This window comes from Trachypithecus francoisi, unplaced genomic scaffold (assembly GCF_009764315.1).
Source record: "Trachypithecus francoisi isolate TF-2019V2 unplaced genomic scaffold, Tfra_2.0 Lachesis_group3, whole genome shotgun sequence".
NCBI lineage: Eukaryota > Metazoa > Chordata > Mammalia > Primates > Cercopithecidae > Trachypithecus > Trachypithecus francoisi.
The window spans coordinates 47,423,256-47,441,163 of record NW_022681468.1 but is presented as its reverse complement, the minus strand read 5'-3'; the positions used below and the strand labels follow the sequence as shown (position 1 = coordinate 47,441,163).

The 17,908-nt window shown below is 39.4% G+C and overlaps 1 protein-coding gene across 2 annotated transcripts in view; it reads right to left on the bottom strand.

Moving 5' to 3' along the window:
• Window positions 1–17,908, bottom strand: part of SLC35F4 (solute carrier family 35 member F4) — a 297,365-nt gene that overhangs the window by 238,042 nt on the left and 41,415 nt on the right. Inside the window, exon 2 of one of the 2 annotated variants that reach the window (XM_033187914.1) lies at window positions 11,278–11,549. The exons of the other annotated variant lie outside the window; for it this stretch is intronic. Within the exon in view, the coding sequence (XP_033043805.1) occupies window positions 11,278–11,467 (190 nt within the window). The 5' untranslated portion in view covers window positions 11,468–11,549. The remainder of the gene's footprint in view (window positions 1–11,277; window positions 11,550–17,908) is intronic. 2 annotated transcript variants of the gene reach the window in all.

Sequence of the window (17,908 nt, the reverse complement as noted above, 5' to 3'; positions counted from 1 at the left end):
AAATGACAAATTTGTTTTTACAAAATGTAGTGTTCCATTTTTGTATACCTCCTTTTTCTGTCTTCTCTCACATCCTTACCAAAAAAGGTGAAAAGCAAATGAATATTGCAATAAAGATATCTCATCTTCAAAAGTTTTGTGAATTAGCAACAACACAAATGTTTGTTCCCACAGCTAAAATTACAGCTGCATTTTTAAAGTAAATTGCTAACCAGAGCAATGAAATGTTATAATCTCTACAAAAGAGTTGACATGGCCTTATAGTATAGTCATTAAAAATAAAGGTGCTATTTTATTACTGTAAAACCAAGGAAATTTTGACATTAGCAAGGACGTGAAAATATTGTGTCCCAAACACCACCAATCATATCTCCAAATTTTAATTATTTTCAGCCAAATATAGTGGCCTGCCTCAAAAGTTATATTAAAATAAATTGTAAATTTTGTAATCTCAAAAAAAAGTTAGCATGCTCTTTCTTCCAGATAGCTTCAAATGATTTTATTTAATAGAATATCATGATCTTTATTTCTTCAAAGACAAGGAGAATATAGAAATATGAAATGATTTTCCTAGGGTCACACAGAGTAAAATATAATTTCTGTTAGACACTCACTGATTTATGAATGTTTCTTGGGTTTGTTTGATTTAACAAACATTAAAAGCCTGAAAATATGTTACCACTGGGTTGTATGGAGAAAATGGTTTTTTTAAAATCAAAATTCCTACATTGCAAATGTAATTTTGAATAAATCAATATTTAGTGTTTTTATTTCCAAAGCAAACATTTGGAAAAATAAAACTACTTCCAACTTGGCTTTGTGAGGAATTGCTACTAATAACTATTGTTAAACATTCTGCAAAAATGTGACATTCAATCCCATTGCCTGATAATAATAAGCTTATCAGAACAAAGCATAAATAAATAACTCTTGCTATTGTCTTTTTAGCTTCAGAAAATAACACATACTCTTAATCATTGATAATTTTATGCATTTAAAATCTAGAAACATTTATTAAAAATTAGTAGTAAAAATACTAGTTTTTCCATTTTCTGCCCATTTTACTTACTCTATTTTGAGGAAGAAGAGTGACAAATAGGATTAGTAAATTCAGGCTGAATGGAAAAGGTATGCTCCAGTTAGCTTGACTATTCTTCCTCTTGAGAGCACGAGTTATCTCTGCTCCTTTACATCCAAAGTCTTCACCCTCCTCCTAGAGGGGAATTCTGCCCCAGCCAGTGCTACCTGGGTGGGGTCAGGTAGTTCTGCCTAACTCAGAGCTTCCCCTGTTAGCAACCCACAGAGCCAAGAGAGCCAAAGCCATTACCTCCCTCCTACCTCCCAGCAGGAAACAGGCCATTTTTGGCCCCATCTTTATGCTGTTTTACATCTCAACTTGTTCAGAAACCAAGCCTCTTTGAGCACCACTGTTAGCGAAGTTTTGTTCCAACAGGGCTGTAGCAAAACACTATACTTGCTCTCAGAGGAAGAGTTTTCATTCAGTACTGATTGATTTGAAAAAACTCCAAGCCACATCTACTGATTGATTTATAAGGAAGCCATCAGTCATCACATAAGACAGTGAATTCCATTGAAAAATTTGCTTACCGACATCACAATTTCTGGCCATATCACTCTACCACTTATATTATTATTTATTACTGTTTTTTTTTCTTTTAAAAGGTTCATTTATTTTTACTTGCCAGGCACTGTATTAGTCTGTCCTCATGCTGCTAATAAAGACATACCTGAGACTGGGTAATTTATAAAGAAAAAGAGGTTTATAGATTCACAGTTCTACACGGCCAAGGAGGCCTCACAATCATGGTGGAAGGCAAAGGAGGAGCAAAGGCATGTTTTACATGGCAGCAGACAAGAGAACGTGGGCAGGGAAACTGCCCTTTATAAAACCATCAGATCTTGTGAGACTTATTCATTATCATGAAAACAGCACAAGAAAACCTGCCCCCATGATTCAGTTACCTCCCACCAGGTCCCTCCCATGACACCTGGGGATAATGGGAACTACAATTCAAGATGAGAGTTGGGTGGTGACACAGCCAAGCCATATCAGGCACAATTATAAATGCTTTATAAATATTAATTCTTTTAATTCTCACAACAATCCTATGAGGTAGGTATTATTATTGCTATAATTTTGGAGATGAGAAAACTGATGCATAGAAAGATTAGCAATTTGGCTCAAAGTCAAACAGCAACTGGAATCTGCTCCACGTGTGCTGGCTCCATGGTCACCTCTGACCCACCACAAATATAGAAAGTGATCATGACAAAGACAGTCAAAAGACATGAATGTTATCACATTATAAAAATCAAAATAAAATGCAAAGCATAATACTAATTGATTAACAAAAACTCACACCTGGAAATTCTGTTATTCTTTGTGCCAAAAATAACTGTTAATGATTAGTTGGTAACAAAAATCAAAATTTAAAAATTAAAATGAAATACACAGAGTAATAGCCACTTGATTTATACAAATATACTCCTGAAAATTCTTTCTCCAGCTTGTGCAACATGGCAAGATCCCATTTCTACAAAAAAATAAATTAAAAAGCCATTATCTGGGTGTCGTGGTGCAAAACTGCAGTGCCAGCTAGTCAAGAGACTGAGGCAAGAGGATCACTTGAGTCCAGGAGGTCAAGGCTGCAGTGAGCCATGATGGCACCCCTGCACTCCAGCCTAGGTGGACAGAGCGAGACTCCGTCTCAAAAAGAAAATTTTTTTCTCATGAAGAAATTAACTGCTGAAAAGTCAGTATCAACAACTTCATTTTAAGTGGCTTTAAGACTAATTAGAGGGAAGTGCCCTGAAGGGAAAAAGGATTTTACTCCATTTTTCTTCTTTTTTTGTATGTACTGAGCAGAAATCTACAGGAGGTTGAACAGCCCTAAATCACTCTGAATTTACATAGTGGCATTTTTTGCCCAGTCGCATTCTTCAATGTCTTTTTGGTAATGATTTGTATTCCTCCTATTTGTATTCCTCCTATGCATCCCCACACCTTTTATCCCACCAGGAACCTGCCTCCAAGTGATCCATGTGGTCAGCAGAAAGTGAATTACAGTTCTTGGCTCTACCACTTCAGTTTCACCTAAGCAATAACACTGTATCTGTGAAACCAAGGCTTTGATAGGCTATTGTTTTCATAAAGTTTGCATGTAAGGGAAACAGTGTTAAGTGTCTCTCCCTCCCCCGTTTCCTTTGCCTCCTAGTCACACAGCTAGGATACATTTCCCAGCTTTCCTTGCAGTTAGGTGGAATTATGTGACTGACTTCTGGCCAATAGACTATGAGTAGAAGTGATTCATGGCACTTGCAGTCCCGGCCCTTAAATAACTCCATGCCCTCTTTTGCTCTGTGCAATGGCTAGAAGAAGCAGACTCCAGGACCCAGAAGAACCTAAAGCCCCAAAGAGGGGTCTGATTCCCTGACTGACTGTGGTACAGAAGATCCACCCCCATCAAAGCCTACATTAAACCATGGTGTGAGGTGAGAAATCACCTTTTACTGTCTTAACTCATAGATTTTGAGGTTCTCGATTACAGCAGTTTATTCTAATTAATATAGTCTTATAGCAAATGCTTAACTCTTGATATTTAAAAATTGTTCATCTGTGATTCCCTTAAAATGACCATTATTTGGTAAACACTGTTATCAGAGACAGTGTCCCACATGGCTTAATTATTCTTTCTTTAAAGTGTGCTTCCGGAAGCTGACAAAATTAATCAAAGGCTGCATCATACCGAGTCATCTTCCAGCAAACTCTGCTCTGTAACTTAATGGGTTTTCTCTTTCTGCCAATCCTTCACTATAACTGGCACATTGAATAAGCAGGACTCATGGGATTTCATCATAAAACTTGTTTTTTTCCACTCTCTTTAAACCTGGTCAGGTTCTTCCCTTAACCCTGACTTTTGTGGTCATGCTTAAGTAAAAGAATGATCTACTGTCATTTTAAATCAGTATTGTAGTCTTAACTCAATATTGAAATATGTTTAGTTGGATGCAGTCATCACCAGACCAATCATCATTCACAGTTGAGACTTCTCCCTGTCACATGCCCCTCGTCCATCCCGAGCCAGCAGCCTGCTAGTCCCCCATCCTAGGGAAGGAGGCATTGTTAACACCTGTGCTAACTTCTTGCTTCCCCACACTTACCAGCTGTTGTTTCTGACCTGTGTCCCACCCAAGGTTGAAGCTGTGAGGGTGAAGAAGTAAAAGGCCAAGAAAATTCTTATTGGATAGGTACTATAATAAGATAGTACTGTCTTTTCTGGTTCTAAGGAGCATTTGAAGCTTACATTTTCTAGTGTGTGTATCTCTGTGGGTTTTCATAATTTTACTTTTTGTTTGTTTACAGCAGTTTAGAAAAGTTGATGGAGATTATGGGACAGGGAGTCCCTCAAAATTATTGCTGACACTATCACTGGCTGTCCTCACTTTTAGCCTCTCTTCTCACCGTCCTTAGTATCAACACCTGGTATGTTTCACGCCGGATCATGTGAGCCCAATTTTCCTGCAACAAAGTCTCTAGTGCCTGACAGCTGTCAGATTGTCCATAGTAAGCTGTCTAGCCCCTTCTTTGACTTTATCAGTGTCTGCTCATGGCCTATGCAGTATTTCAGAGAATACTATGCAAAAAGGCCAGGCCTTAGCTTAGAGGTCAGAACTCTGAATAGCACAAGTCTCGGCTAGTCTCAAAGAAAAAGGCTCATTCTGCCCCATGTAGAAGTGAAAGTGATCATTCAGACTATACACACCTGGAAGTTGTGGCCCCATCTTACTTCATAATTCCTCTAAGGCAGATGAATGTTTTGTCTAGATTTGTATAGTATTAGGCAATTCTAATATTGTCAGGTGACAAAGTGACTTATTAAGGGAAGCTCTGTCCCAAATCCCAGTTTTTGAGACAATAAATAAAACATATTTCTTATAAATATCCTGACTTCAAAGTAGAGGACGCTGGGTAACAGAGACCTCTCTGACAGAGCTAAGCAGGAGAGAGGATTCAGTGAAGTTTGATTATGGATCTGGAATTACAACCAAGGCAGCAGCTACTCTGAACTTAACTACACAATACTTGTCTCTTGAATAGAATAATTTTTCCTCATTTCCCACCAAAACTGAGCACCATAGTTTAGAAAGGTGGGGAAAGGTAGAGTGGAAAGATGAAGCATTTCAGTGTGAGCTCACGTTCAGAATCTCTACTTACTAGCTGTGTCACATGGGACAAGTTACATAATCTTTCTGAGCCTCAATTGTCTTGGATCTAGAATAAGCAGAGTAGGTATCGCAGAGGTATTATGAGAATTAAATAAAATGTATACCAAGAGGTCTAAAACAATCAGTGCCTGGCGTTTAATAGATACTGAACAAATAGCCCTTCCCCTCCCCACCTTTAAAGGACCACCACAGATGTGGAAGACGTGGTATTCTGCATGTGTTTTCAGTTTCTAAAGTGCTTTTAGCTTTTAAAGCACCTTCACAGCTGTTTTCTTTGTTTTCTAAAGAGAAAAGGAAGATGTGAAGAAAATAAATACAAAAAGAGGAAACTCTGGAAGATGGACAGAACATTGCATAACAAAAATGATGGCTAGCAGACGTGGGATGTGCATGTAGAGTTTTCACGAGGCAAGCGACAGTCAAGTGGGAGTGAGTTAACTCTGCAGTAAACATTCTCCAATTTAAATAGTAAGTTTGAGACCAGCCTGGGCATAATAGTTAGACCTTGTCTCTACAAAAAAATTTAAAAATTAGCTGGGCATGGTGGAGCATGCCTGTAATCCCAGCTACTTGGGAGGCTAAGGCAGAAGGATCGCTGGAGCCCAGACGTTTGAGGCTGCAGTGAGTTATGATCATGCCACTGCACTCCAGCCTGGGTGAGACACCAAGATTCTGTTTCTTATTAAAAAAAAAAAAAAAAAAAGTAATAATAAGGTCAAATGTCTGAGTTTGCTATGAATTTGACTTAGAAATTCATTTTAGAGAAGAAAAATGTCTTGCTATTGCGATTGCCCACCAGTGGAGCAGCAGTGACACTAGCTAATCACTGATGTGTATTCCCTGAGGGATACCACCAAGCCAGGCTATTAAAACTTCCTAAATATAGCTTGGGTGGTGTCATGTCTGCTGGGCTCTTTTAGATTTCACATCCAAAGCAAGTGTAAATCTGCACTACAGATAAAGTGTGGCCCAGCTGGAACCCAAACTGTGCCCCTCCCCTCCCACCTCCCTTTCAGAGTCTACTTACATGAGGCCACTCGGTATCCACCGAGATATAAATCATGCTAAAGAAACAGAGCGTCAGTTTCCACCCTCCTGGCCCACCAGCACTGTTCTTCTGGCCTCTGACTAAGTCCTAGAAAAGGGCAGCTTAGGGAGATATTTCACAAAATGTATTCACAAGTATCCGAGAGGCCCCCAGGCAGCTAGGCTTGGGGAGTATATGATAAAGTGGGGCAAGGAGAGGAGGAAAGGAGCTCTCCTATGTCACTGGAGGAAACTGTGGCCTTTCACCCAGTGCTCAAGGTCCTGGGGCCCAATGAATTTGGATTTAAATTCATGCTCTGACATTTTCTAAGTGTATGACTTGGGGCAAGTTTGTTAACCTTAGCAGCATCATCTATAGAATGGACAAAGAAAAAAAAAGCATTCTTTAGTCTTCCTGAGACTTAAACTAGACCCATGTAAGAGCAATGCTTTCTGACTTTTCTGAAGTCATGACAGTCACAGAAAATACCGCGTGTACAGAATAATCCTATGACATAATGCAACTGCTTGATCATAGAGATAACAGCATTGGATGTCCTGAGACCACAGGCCCTGATCTTCCTCCCTGAGGGTTGAAGGGATAATAATAACAGTTATAGCAAACAGCATCTGTGTAGTGATTCCTATGTGCCAGGAGCTGTTCTAAGTGCTTTACTTGATTAACTCATTTGATTCTCAGAGCAATCCTATTATATGGGAGTATTATTATCTCTGTCTCTCAGATGAGGAAACAGGCACAGAGAGGCTAAGGAATGTACCTAAGATTACACAGTCTGTGAGTGTCGGTCCAACCCAGGCAGTTAGATCCAGCATCCTCACTTCCCCACCAATTACACAGTAGGGCCTTTCAATATCATGGTCCAACTCCATCCCAACACCACGCCCTACTGGGGCACTCTGCAGTATGGCCCTTCTCACACAGCAGCTAACTTATAATAGCATTAATACTCATAAAAAGTACTTTTATAGGCTGGCTGTGGTGGCTCATGCCTGTAATCCCAGCACTTTGGGAGGCTGAGGCCAGTGGATCACCTGAGGTCAGGAGTTCGAGATCATTCTGGCCAATATGGTGAAACCCCATCTCTACTAAAAATACAAAAATTAGCCAGGCATGGTAGTGTGCACCTGTAGTCCCAGCTAGTCAGGAGGCTGAGGTAGAATTGCTCGAACCCAGGAGGCGGAGGTTGCAGTGAGCAGACTGAGACTCTGTCTCAAAAAAATTTTTTTAAGTATTTTTATAAATATTAATGCTTTCTTATAAAAAGTATTTTTAGAAGTATTAATTTTGTATAAGATATGGGGTTTTATAAGCATAAAAAGCATTAATACCTATAAAAAGCCACTCAATCAAGTGTGTGGATGGATGCACCAACAAGATGCACAGCATCAATGGGTTTGACAGAGCAGGACAGTCCAGGACAATGGGCACTGGCCTGGTTGGTTGTGGTGGGAATCACAGAGACAGGCAGGGCTGGCTCAGCAGCAGGCCACACCACAGGAAGGGAGAAAAAGAGGATGGATTCCTCATGGTGGTGCAAATTCCCTTTGGTGGTCCATGCTCTGGGGTTGTATCACTGTCCAACAAATCGTTGCGGGGACACTTTAGGGTCTAGAAGTCTAGCATTGGCAGTGGGAATTAGAGCCATTCTGTTTTTAACCATAGGCTTACTGTTGCAGTTACCCCTAATCAGGCCTGGCCCGAAAAAGCCCAGGATGCAGCTGTATGATGTGTTGAACTTTAACATGTTCATCTGCTGGTTATAAATAGTAAACTTCTGAAAGGCAGAAAATGTGTCTCTTGCATTTTGATAGCTGCTAGCATTTGTCAGAGCCCTTTTCACATAGTAGGCCATCAATAAATGTGCAATGAAGTTAATTAAACATATTTAATAAAGATTTACTACCTAGGGCTAGCCCTTGAAACAATTACTTCCAACTTCAGAATTTTCTTTTGCAGAGGCAATGGCATCAGTTTCTCTGCTCTAAGTTTAAGGAAGAACAGGAAAGCTAGCGAAGACAAACCCAAAGACCTAGTCCAAACTCTGAACACACTTATTCAACACCAACTGTATTCAAGACTCTCTTTTAACATAAAGCAGTCTTTCTTCTCTGTAGAAAAGGTTACAAATGAAAGATGCTGTTTGCAAACTCAATCCTGACGCTTTCCTTAAATCAAAGAACTCATTCCCAACAGTACTTTTCATTAATTATTTATTAATTTATTATGAATACTAATTCTGAATGCATTCAAACAAATGTGATTTGATGAAATAATAGTTGCTGCCATGACCCAAGAAAGAAAAGTTGCTGCAATGTGTGCCATTACTCTTGAAGTAAATGGTTTTCAAGTGTATAAACGTGGTTTCAGGTGGGTTTGAAGCACTGGTTGTCATGTCCGAACATTTGGATCCCAGGTGTGGAGATGAAATAGGGGCAGAATGTGATGCAGCGAACATAAATTAAATGAGACTGCATTTTCTTGCATGGAACCCTTTGAGATGCTTGCCGTGGAAACTGAAACATCTCTGTTTTAAAAATTAAATGTCATTTAGGAGTGCTTTGCCAGATACAAACATCTCAGTGACAATTTAGAACAGAGGTTGGCAAGTGACAGTTCATGGGGCAAATCCAGCCAATCTTCTGTATTTGTAAATAAGATTTCATTGAATACAGTCACACTCATTTGTTCATGGATTGTCTATAACTGCTTTGGCTGCACTACAACTGCAGAGTTAACTAGTTTCAAAAGGCACCAAATGGCCAGCAAAATGAAAAATATTATCTAACCCTCTACAGAAAGTTTGCCAACGCTTTATTTAGAATAACACCCAAAGTCACAGATACCAATGTCTCAGTGACAATTTAAACTGATACCAAAATTCATTTCACCAACTCACAGCCCAACCTCCTAAGACATCTGAATTTAATTAGGGTGTTTTTAAGCATCTGTATAATTGACTCCTTGAATTGTTGACATGATGCTCATTAAAGAGAAGCACATTTTTCCATAAGTTGGTCATAGGGAAGTAGAAGATATGGGTCGTTCCCTTGATACTGGCAAATTGGCATCTAAGTCATGTACAGAAAATCATATTTGTGGTTCTTATTGCATTTCTTACCATAGGCGAGTGTTTACCTGTCCCCTTAACTTCAAGGGCTGGGACAAACTCTAAAACATTAAGATGTATAAGAAAGAAAAGGAATTGAAAAATCAATCTCTCAATTTTTAATATGTGACCCTTCTTATTCCTACCTCTGATGCTTGCCTAGCTATGATCTAGCTCCTGGCAAGGCAGAATTTACTTAAGGATTCATCATTGTCCTTTGCAGGAGCCCCCTCCTACTCACACATTATTCCATTTTAGTCCCTCACCTGAAACTCCCCCCAAATAGCGCATCTCCCAGGATGCTTGACTAGCAGAGAAGAGCAGTGTTACCAACGGCCCCAGCAATAACTTTTCTTACATCCCTCCTCATAGGCACACATTTTTTTAAGTGTGGAAAAGGGGAAATTTAAGAAGTAAAAAAGACAGTGATGAAAAGTCAACATGTAGTAAAGAAAAAGGCTGTTGGAAAAGGGAGAAGAAGCATGCAGGATTACCCCAAAGGCAAAAACCTATTGATAAAGAAGCAAATAGAGAGCCAAGCTGTCAAAAGAAAAGGAAGTAAAAATGTGGTGGTCTGGCCTGATGCAGGGCATTTTCATTTTACCCAGCAACATTGTTCTTTCAAGACACATTTTATATTGTCTCTGAGAGGAGAGTTGCACTTTGCGTATCTGCAATCCAGGGAGAATCACAATGATGGTGGCAGATCTCTCTCTTAATTGTCCTTGGGCCCCATGCGTGTAAAATCCTATTTTCACAGACTTCATAACACAATGTAATGTCTTTGTTTTTCTTCTCATTAAACAGAGCCAAATGGCTACACTGCAGAGGAGGCTATTGTCTACTGATAGTTATTGGGCAAAAACAAATCAAGTACTGCAACTCAGGCACCAACACAGAATCCACCCCCACTCTTTCAGCCCTCCCAGTCATGCAGAAAATGAATCTCCTTGTATTCTAAATTTTCACTATTCAGAAACCTTAGCTCGGGGCCTACCTGATTTGGGGTTCATCACTCCAACCCCTGAAGAAACTCAGTTTACTAACTCAGAACCAGAAAACACATACGATCTCTTAACATTTTATAGATGCTAATTTCTTGTGTTGAATTTACTGATGTAGTAACAACAAAAGGTACAATAGGGCCTACCTTATAACACATTGAATACTGTATATTCATAAGCTGAGAGGCAGAGCTGAGATAAGAATGAGGCAAGTCAAGTGACTAAAGCACAAAATTTAAGAAAGTACTCACTGTTGGGATTGTATAAGCAGAGTCAGCAATCTTTGACCAATGGGGGATGGAGTTTGTAGATAAATGTTCCACCGTTACCTCCTCTGAGGGCATGATTTGAGTTGCATTCTGTAGACTACACAGAAGGAGGCATGACTGAGTTTCAACTGCCCACAACAGTGACTACTTGATAATAAACCTTTCATTTGCCTTTCCCTCCTCTGTTTTATTCTTTTGAAACTCTCACCCCAGCTCCATGGAATCACCTCTCAACTACCTCCTAAGTGCAAGCCTGTGTCTCAGGCTCCACTTTCTGGCAAAACTCAAGCTAAGAGAGTTAATACAGGAAGTATATGTTCAGAATGGGATTCTGGAACTAGTGACTCACCAGTGACCAATATCACTATCAAAAGGCTCACCTCTAGTAGATGAAAATGAAGTACAGGCGACAGATGAATCCCTGGTTTCTGCACTTGAACAGTATGGGGGAATGCAAATTATAAGGATTGTTTGGCTGGCCTTAGTTAACTGCAATCGTAGAGCTACAGAAATCTCTAACAGATCTCTTATGTCTAAACCAGTGCCCTGATAAGAGTGGGCTCCTGAGCCTTAGAGGTAGAAAGGCCTGAGAAGTTTGAATACCTGGATCCCTTTGAATTCTCCAGCCTGGAAGAAGCAGCATCCTCCCTCTTATTAGAGAATGGCCTCCTTTCCACTGGAGATGCTGCAAGGACTTCACCTGAGGCAGGTGCTTCACGTGAAGAGGCTTTTCATCCCAAGAGCTACCACACTTCCCCTTATTGCCTCCAGAACAGGCTGCACCACAGCCCATGGAAGGAAATAAAATCTCTGCTGTGGCAGAAATGAGGATATATGCAATGGAACTGCAGGATTCTAATATGTGCTGCTGGAACCTGGAGAGTGGAGAATACTTATGAGACAGGTCTTCAAGGTTTTAAAGGCAGAAAATGCAGTGGGAATAGGGGAGGATTTATTGATGTGCTATGATTTGAGAGCTTAATGTTCTGGCAAGGTCACCTGATTCTGATCCAAAAGTGTGGTTAGAATGGCCCGTTAAAAATTGAACATGTCAATGGCCTACAGTGAATGAGGCAGAGATTATGGAATTGTCTCAGCAGAGTATTGAGGTAGGAGTCAGAAGCCTCTGAGGGGTGAGACTGTTAGAAAGGATTTAAGTGCAGCTGGAGAACTCACCACCTGAATGTATTCTCCAGAAGGGTCCAAGGAGCGTTACTTCATTAAAACTATAGGGAATGCACAGGTGAGAGGCATACCAGACCCACTGAGAAGCTAGGCAATGGCTGTCCTCTGGAGGTTAAAATTAACAGTAGGTGATACTGCTGTGGAACTGGGCTCCCAACTTCGACATCAGTATATACATGAGGTTGTGGAATTTGATAATGGCAGAGGCCAGATGTTAGCACTTAATCATTAGAGACAAGGAGGAAGTAATTGCCCCCATGGTATCAAGGCTGGAAGAAAAGTCGGGGGTTCTCCGATAACTAAAATTCATGGGTCTGGAACCAACAGTGAAGTAGGATTGAGCCCTGTCAGCATTCTGCTCAGTGACCCACTTGCTGAACGTGTACTTCTTCTCTCCACAAACAGGATCTGTGAACCCCTTGGTTCACAGGGTAGGGGAGGCTTCTACCAGAGGATGCAGTAAGGGGCTTGACCACAAAGCTATAATAATCAATTAATCATATGAGCTCTTCATTCCAGTAGACCACTCGGCAAAGAAAGGATCACTGTAAAGATGGGAGCTATTGACCCTGGTTGCAATCAAGATCTAGGACTGATGCTACACAAGAAGAGCAGAAAGAAAAGTGTCTGTACGTCAGGGAATTTACTGGTGTGTTTCATGGTGCTTCTGTGTCCTGTGGTCACATTAAATGTGAAATCTCAGCAACCATGGTCCAACAGGTGTTAAAAAAAATAAAATAAACAAAGGCTCAGACCTCTAAGGGATGGAGATCTGGGTCACTGACCAAGCAAACAACTTAGAACTGCTTAAACACAATATAAGCATGAATGAACTCTAGAATGGGTTACAGAAGAGAGTGATGATGAATATCAATTACAGCTTCAGGACCAAGTACAACATGTGGACTAGCTTGTTTCAATAACCCTGACGTTGTACATTTGTCGTAAGTTGCAGCAATTCTGCCGATAACCTGATAAAGAGACTTTACCAAAAACTTACGGCAAGCATCACATTGAATGGTACAGCATTAGAAACATTCCCTTTAAATTCAGTTTCAAGACAAGAATCTTTGCTATGGACAACTAATTAATATCCTGCAGACATCCTAACCAATACATTAAATTTTAAAAAAATTTGAGAGGAATAAGAATTAGAAAAGAAGAGACAAAATTGTCCTTGATTACACACAATATGATTGTCAATGCAGAAAATCTAAGAAAATCTGTAAAGAAATTACTAGCACTGATAAGAAGATTGACCAAGTTGTGAAATACAAGATCCATATTCTAAAACCAATAACACTCCTTTTTACCCATAATATTGGATTCAAAAATAAAATTTTAAAAATTATTACAATGAAATATGAGATATGTCATATGGAGAATATTATACAACTGTATGGTGAAATTTTAAATACATAAATAGATACACAATGTTTAACAATAAGGAGAATTTCCTAATTAATTCACGAATCAAATCTAATACAAACAAAAATTTCAACAAAGTTGTTCATGAAATTTGATAAGCTGATTCCATAATGCATATGGAAAAGCAAAAGGCCAAGAATGACAGAGACAGTTTTAGAAAACAAGATAGAAGAAATAGGCTGGGTGCGATGGCTTATGCCTGTAATCCCATTACTTTGGGGGGCCGAGGCAGGCGGATCACAAGGTCAGGAGTTCGAGACTAGCCTGGCCAACATGGTGAAACCCCATCTCTACTAAAAAAAATACAAATCTTAGCTGGTCATGGTGGTGTGCGCCTGTAATCCCAGCTACTCGGGAGAATTGATTGAACCTGGGAGGTGGAGGTCTCAGTGAGCCGAGATAGCCCCATTGCACTCCAGCATGGGCGACAGAGCAACACTCCGTCTCAAAAAAACAAAAAAAAAAAAATAGAAGAAGTAGAAGAACTAACCCTACTAAATATCAAGGCTTCTTATAAATCTACAGTACTTAGGACTGTGTGGTATTGATGAGGGAATTAGAAAGTTGCCTTATGGAATAAAGGATTCCAAAATAGACCCACACCTATATGAAAACCCAATACATGAGAGGGGTGGAATTGAGAATAACTGGGAGAACCGATGGATGAGTAATTCAATAAATATACTGAGACAACTGGTTATCTTTGTGGAAAAAAAATAAATTTGTATGCCTATACCACATCATAAATAAAAATCAATTTTAGGTATTAAAATCCTACACATGAAAAATAAAACTTGAAGCATTTAAAAGCAAATATAGATTTTTAATGATCTTTTGCTAGGAAAAGGTTTCTATAAACACATACACACACAGAAATCATAAAAAAGACTAGCATACCATTCAGCCCAAATGTAAACATCTTTCAATATATGCTTATTATTATTGATTGCTCTAAATAAACGTACATAAGAGTAAGCTGAAAAGAGTTTTTAGGGCAGCAACTAAAGGCAAAATGTGAGTCTGGGTAAGAGAAAAATGGTATACTTTATGCAAGAGTTACAATTCTCCAGTGCACAGAAAGCATGCCACAGCGGAGAAAAATAATGTACAAGCCAGTGCAAGACGCATTTCTCACCAATGATCAGAGGTGACTCAAAAGCTATATACGTCTCAGTAATTAATGTTTTCTTCTGAACTTCAATGAATTGTTCTCTTCAGAGTATCTATAATGCCACAAACTACATCGTTTAATATTTTATTCTTTTGAAAATGTATTTGATGAGTGAGTGTCAATAAAGAGGAGACAAAATTTCCTGTCTGGTAAGAGATAAAACTTCTCAAGGTTTAGAGTATGAACTGAGTAAGCCCCTGAGGATTGTATTTTTAGTGTCAGATCTCATGACAAGGCACTGCTTCTATAAGGATCATCAGTCTTACAAATTCCAGTTGATCGAAGTAATAAGAATACCTGGCAAAGATGCAGGTATTCTTAGAGAATAGAGAAATGACTGACTTCTAATCATGCCACTAATGCCTTGGAAGTGTATGTTAACAAAAAGAGCAAGCTTGCTATCACATAAGACTTATAAAACACCTATTCTTTAATGTGACTTAATTTTTCAGCTTGATTTACTTTATCAGTTATTAGTACTTTCTTTTTCATGTTTGCCTTATTTCATACTTGTAAGACAATTCACTCATGACCCTTAATTTTGCCATTGTTGCCTGTTCTGTCATTGTCCTCTTTTGCTCCTTATAACAAGCCAAAGGCATGCTAGTTCAGCCACAGCTTCCAAGTCACACAGACAGCTTCCCAGGCTTTTGGATTTTTGTGATAGTATAGAAAATTATGCTAGAATCCAAATTCTAAAGGTGGCTCTTTTGGCAAATAATGATTACAGTTTCATGTAGAAATTCATTTTGGTATAGAAATTCACTTTGCAGCTAAGGCTACCACTGGGCAAAGGCAAATTTTAAACTATCAATAGCTTTCCAATGGTAAGAAAAAAGGTGTGCGCATGCAGTATACAAACCATAACAGCAAGTAATAAGGGCATTCAGTAAAACTAAAGCAAGATATTAAGGAGCCTGAAGGAACAAGTGCAATAGTAAAGTTCATTTAAGAACTTGTCCATTCAAGTAAAGTTTATCTGTGGACAACCATGAGCACCTCAAGTATAGTCAATTCTTTGCTTTCCACCATGGTTGGGGAAGGTTGGTTAAATCAAATATTCTGGTCAACTACAATGTTAGAAAAATTAATTTGCAGGAAGGGATTTCTAGTAAGTCGAAAGCCTGGTTCTGGTCTAAGCATCCAGGTGACCTCCATTTTACCTGATGCTGAAGTTATCACTAAGAAATATGCTAGAATTGTTCTGCATCAGTTCTGAGGAGGCCAACATACAGGAAATCCAGAACAGTTGGGAGAAGCTGGAAGCAGGGCCAGGAATAGGGTTGGGTAAGTGAGGCACCTAAGGAGGTGCTCACTCTCAGACACTGACGCTACCTGCATGTCCATGTCCCTGAGAGTAGGTGTCTCTTTAGGCTCTTGACTTCCCTTGCCCTACTCCTGGCCCTGGCCTGGCAAACACAAGGAGGCAAGCAAAACCTCAGTCAGTATCCAGTAGCTGTTCTCTGGCTATGCTGATGCTTCTCTGACAGCTCAGACCTCATGGAAACTTTGGGGACCTGAGAGACTTTACCTTTGTCTTGGAGCACATTACATTGTCTGATTTGTGTAGTTACCTGACTAGAGGTAAGTTTCTGTGTCCTTTGCTTTATATTCTTTATCCTTTTACTGTGTTTCTTGGCACCTTTCCATCAATTACATCATTGTTCTGCAGTATCACCTATGCAACACTTAACACTAAAATAAGATTCAAGAATCAAAACACAGAAAGAAAATCAAGGTCAGCATTGTGAACAGCAGTGATTATACTGCAGGTGTAAGGAGTTAGCAGACAGTTGCAGACCTATGGGAAGAAGGCAAAGTAAACTAGGTTATTCTCTATAGTCACCTAAAAAATTCTGATTGTTAGCCATCTGACAGTTCTTAAGGTTTTTTTTTCTCTTGTTTTTTTGTGGCCTCTTATTGCTTAAAAAACCCAACGTATTACTAGCTCCAAATAAAAATGAGTAATTCAAAGACCAATAAAGAAACAATATTGCTGTTTATATGCAAAAAAAGCAGTGGATCTTCTGCCTTAATACAGCTGACTATAACGTCCAAAGGGTCTCTCCTAGGGTTCTGATTATCTATTGCTCAATAACCTACCCTAAAATTCTGTGGCTTAAAACAACACCCTTGGTTTTCCTCCTACTTTGAGGTCAATTTTTTTCTCCATCACTTTTGTGGCTTTCTCCTCCTATGTCACATTTCTAAAGGCTGGGGTGCCTCGAGTGCTAGCGCCTGGGGTGTCCAGGGTCTGCTCTCTTCTGTGTCTACAACTTCATCCCTAAGTGTTCCCAGGCATCAAAAAATCCATATAGTGATATACTCCAAGTTAGTATCTCCAGCTCGAAATTCTCTGGGGCAACTCCAGGCTTATGTCTGTGGCTGCCTATTCAGTGGCCAGAGAGATCTTAAAACAGAATCAGATCATGACACTCCACTGTTTAAAACCACCCACAGTCCTCCACTGCACTCAGAACACCCTCCACACTGCTCACCACAGCCCTGAGCCCTATGTGAGATGGCCCCAGCTACCTTCTCGGTATCATTCTCTTGGATTGTGCTCCTTACTCACCACCCTCCAGGTTTCCTAGTCACTTCTCTGTCCCCTTCTGCCTGGAACACTCTTGCTCAGCTACCTCAGCCTCACCCTTCAGGCCCCAGCATAAATGTCATCTCCTCACAATATTGTGATCACCCACCCTATCCTCATAGCTCTCAGCAAATCTCTAATTAGCCCATTTATTGTTTACTTGTCATTGTCTGTATTTCCTTCTAGAAAATAAAGTTTGTGAAATCAGGGTTAGTATTACAACATAGCATATTTGAATCATGCTCCAGGGGAGTGGCATAAATTTGAACCATGCAAAGCCCCGAGGGGCCCTGCTGTCTTGTTTATAGCTATATCCCTGGTACCTGATATAGTGCCTGGTTCCTAGTTGGTGCTCAATTAATATTTTTCAATGAAGGAATGAACTAATGACTCTGGCTCTATGATTTTAAAAGTCTTGGGAGTCTTGAGCAACTTGCAATCTGACACTACCTCTATTCCGGTCTTAACAGATAGGTGTTTATCACATAGAAATTCAGAGAATACTGTTAAAGTATGATGAATAACATCTTTAATTATTAAAAATCAGTTTGGTTTTGTAATCATTTCAATTACTATTTGACTAAATTATATAAAAATTTTAAATGTGGACATGGAAAAAATAAGAAAATAAGGCACCCATAATCTCACCTTTCAGATGAATAATGCATTAAACATATCATTTACTATTGTTTTCTTGTACATTTTAAGATTTGTCTATACCCTGTAGACATTTCTCAGAATGGAATTTCAGCTAATTTTATATCATATTCCCCAAATCAGGAAGTAAAGAACAATATTCTAATATCTGGCAATAATTGATGGAAACCTGGAGGACCATTTTGATGCTTTTATATGAT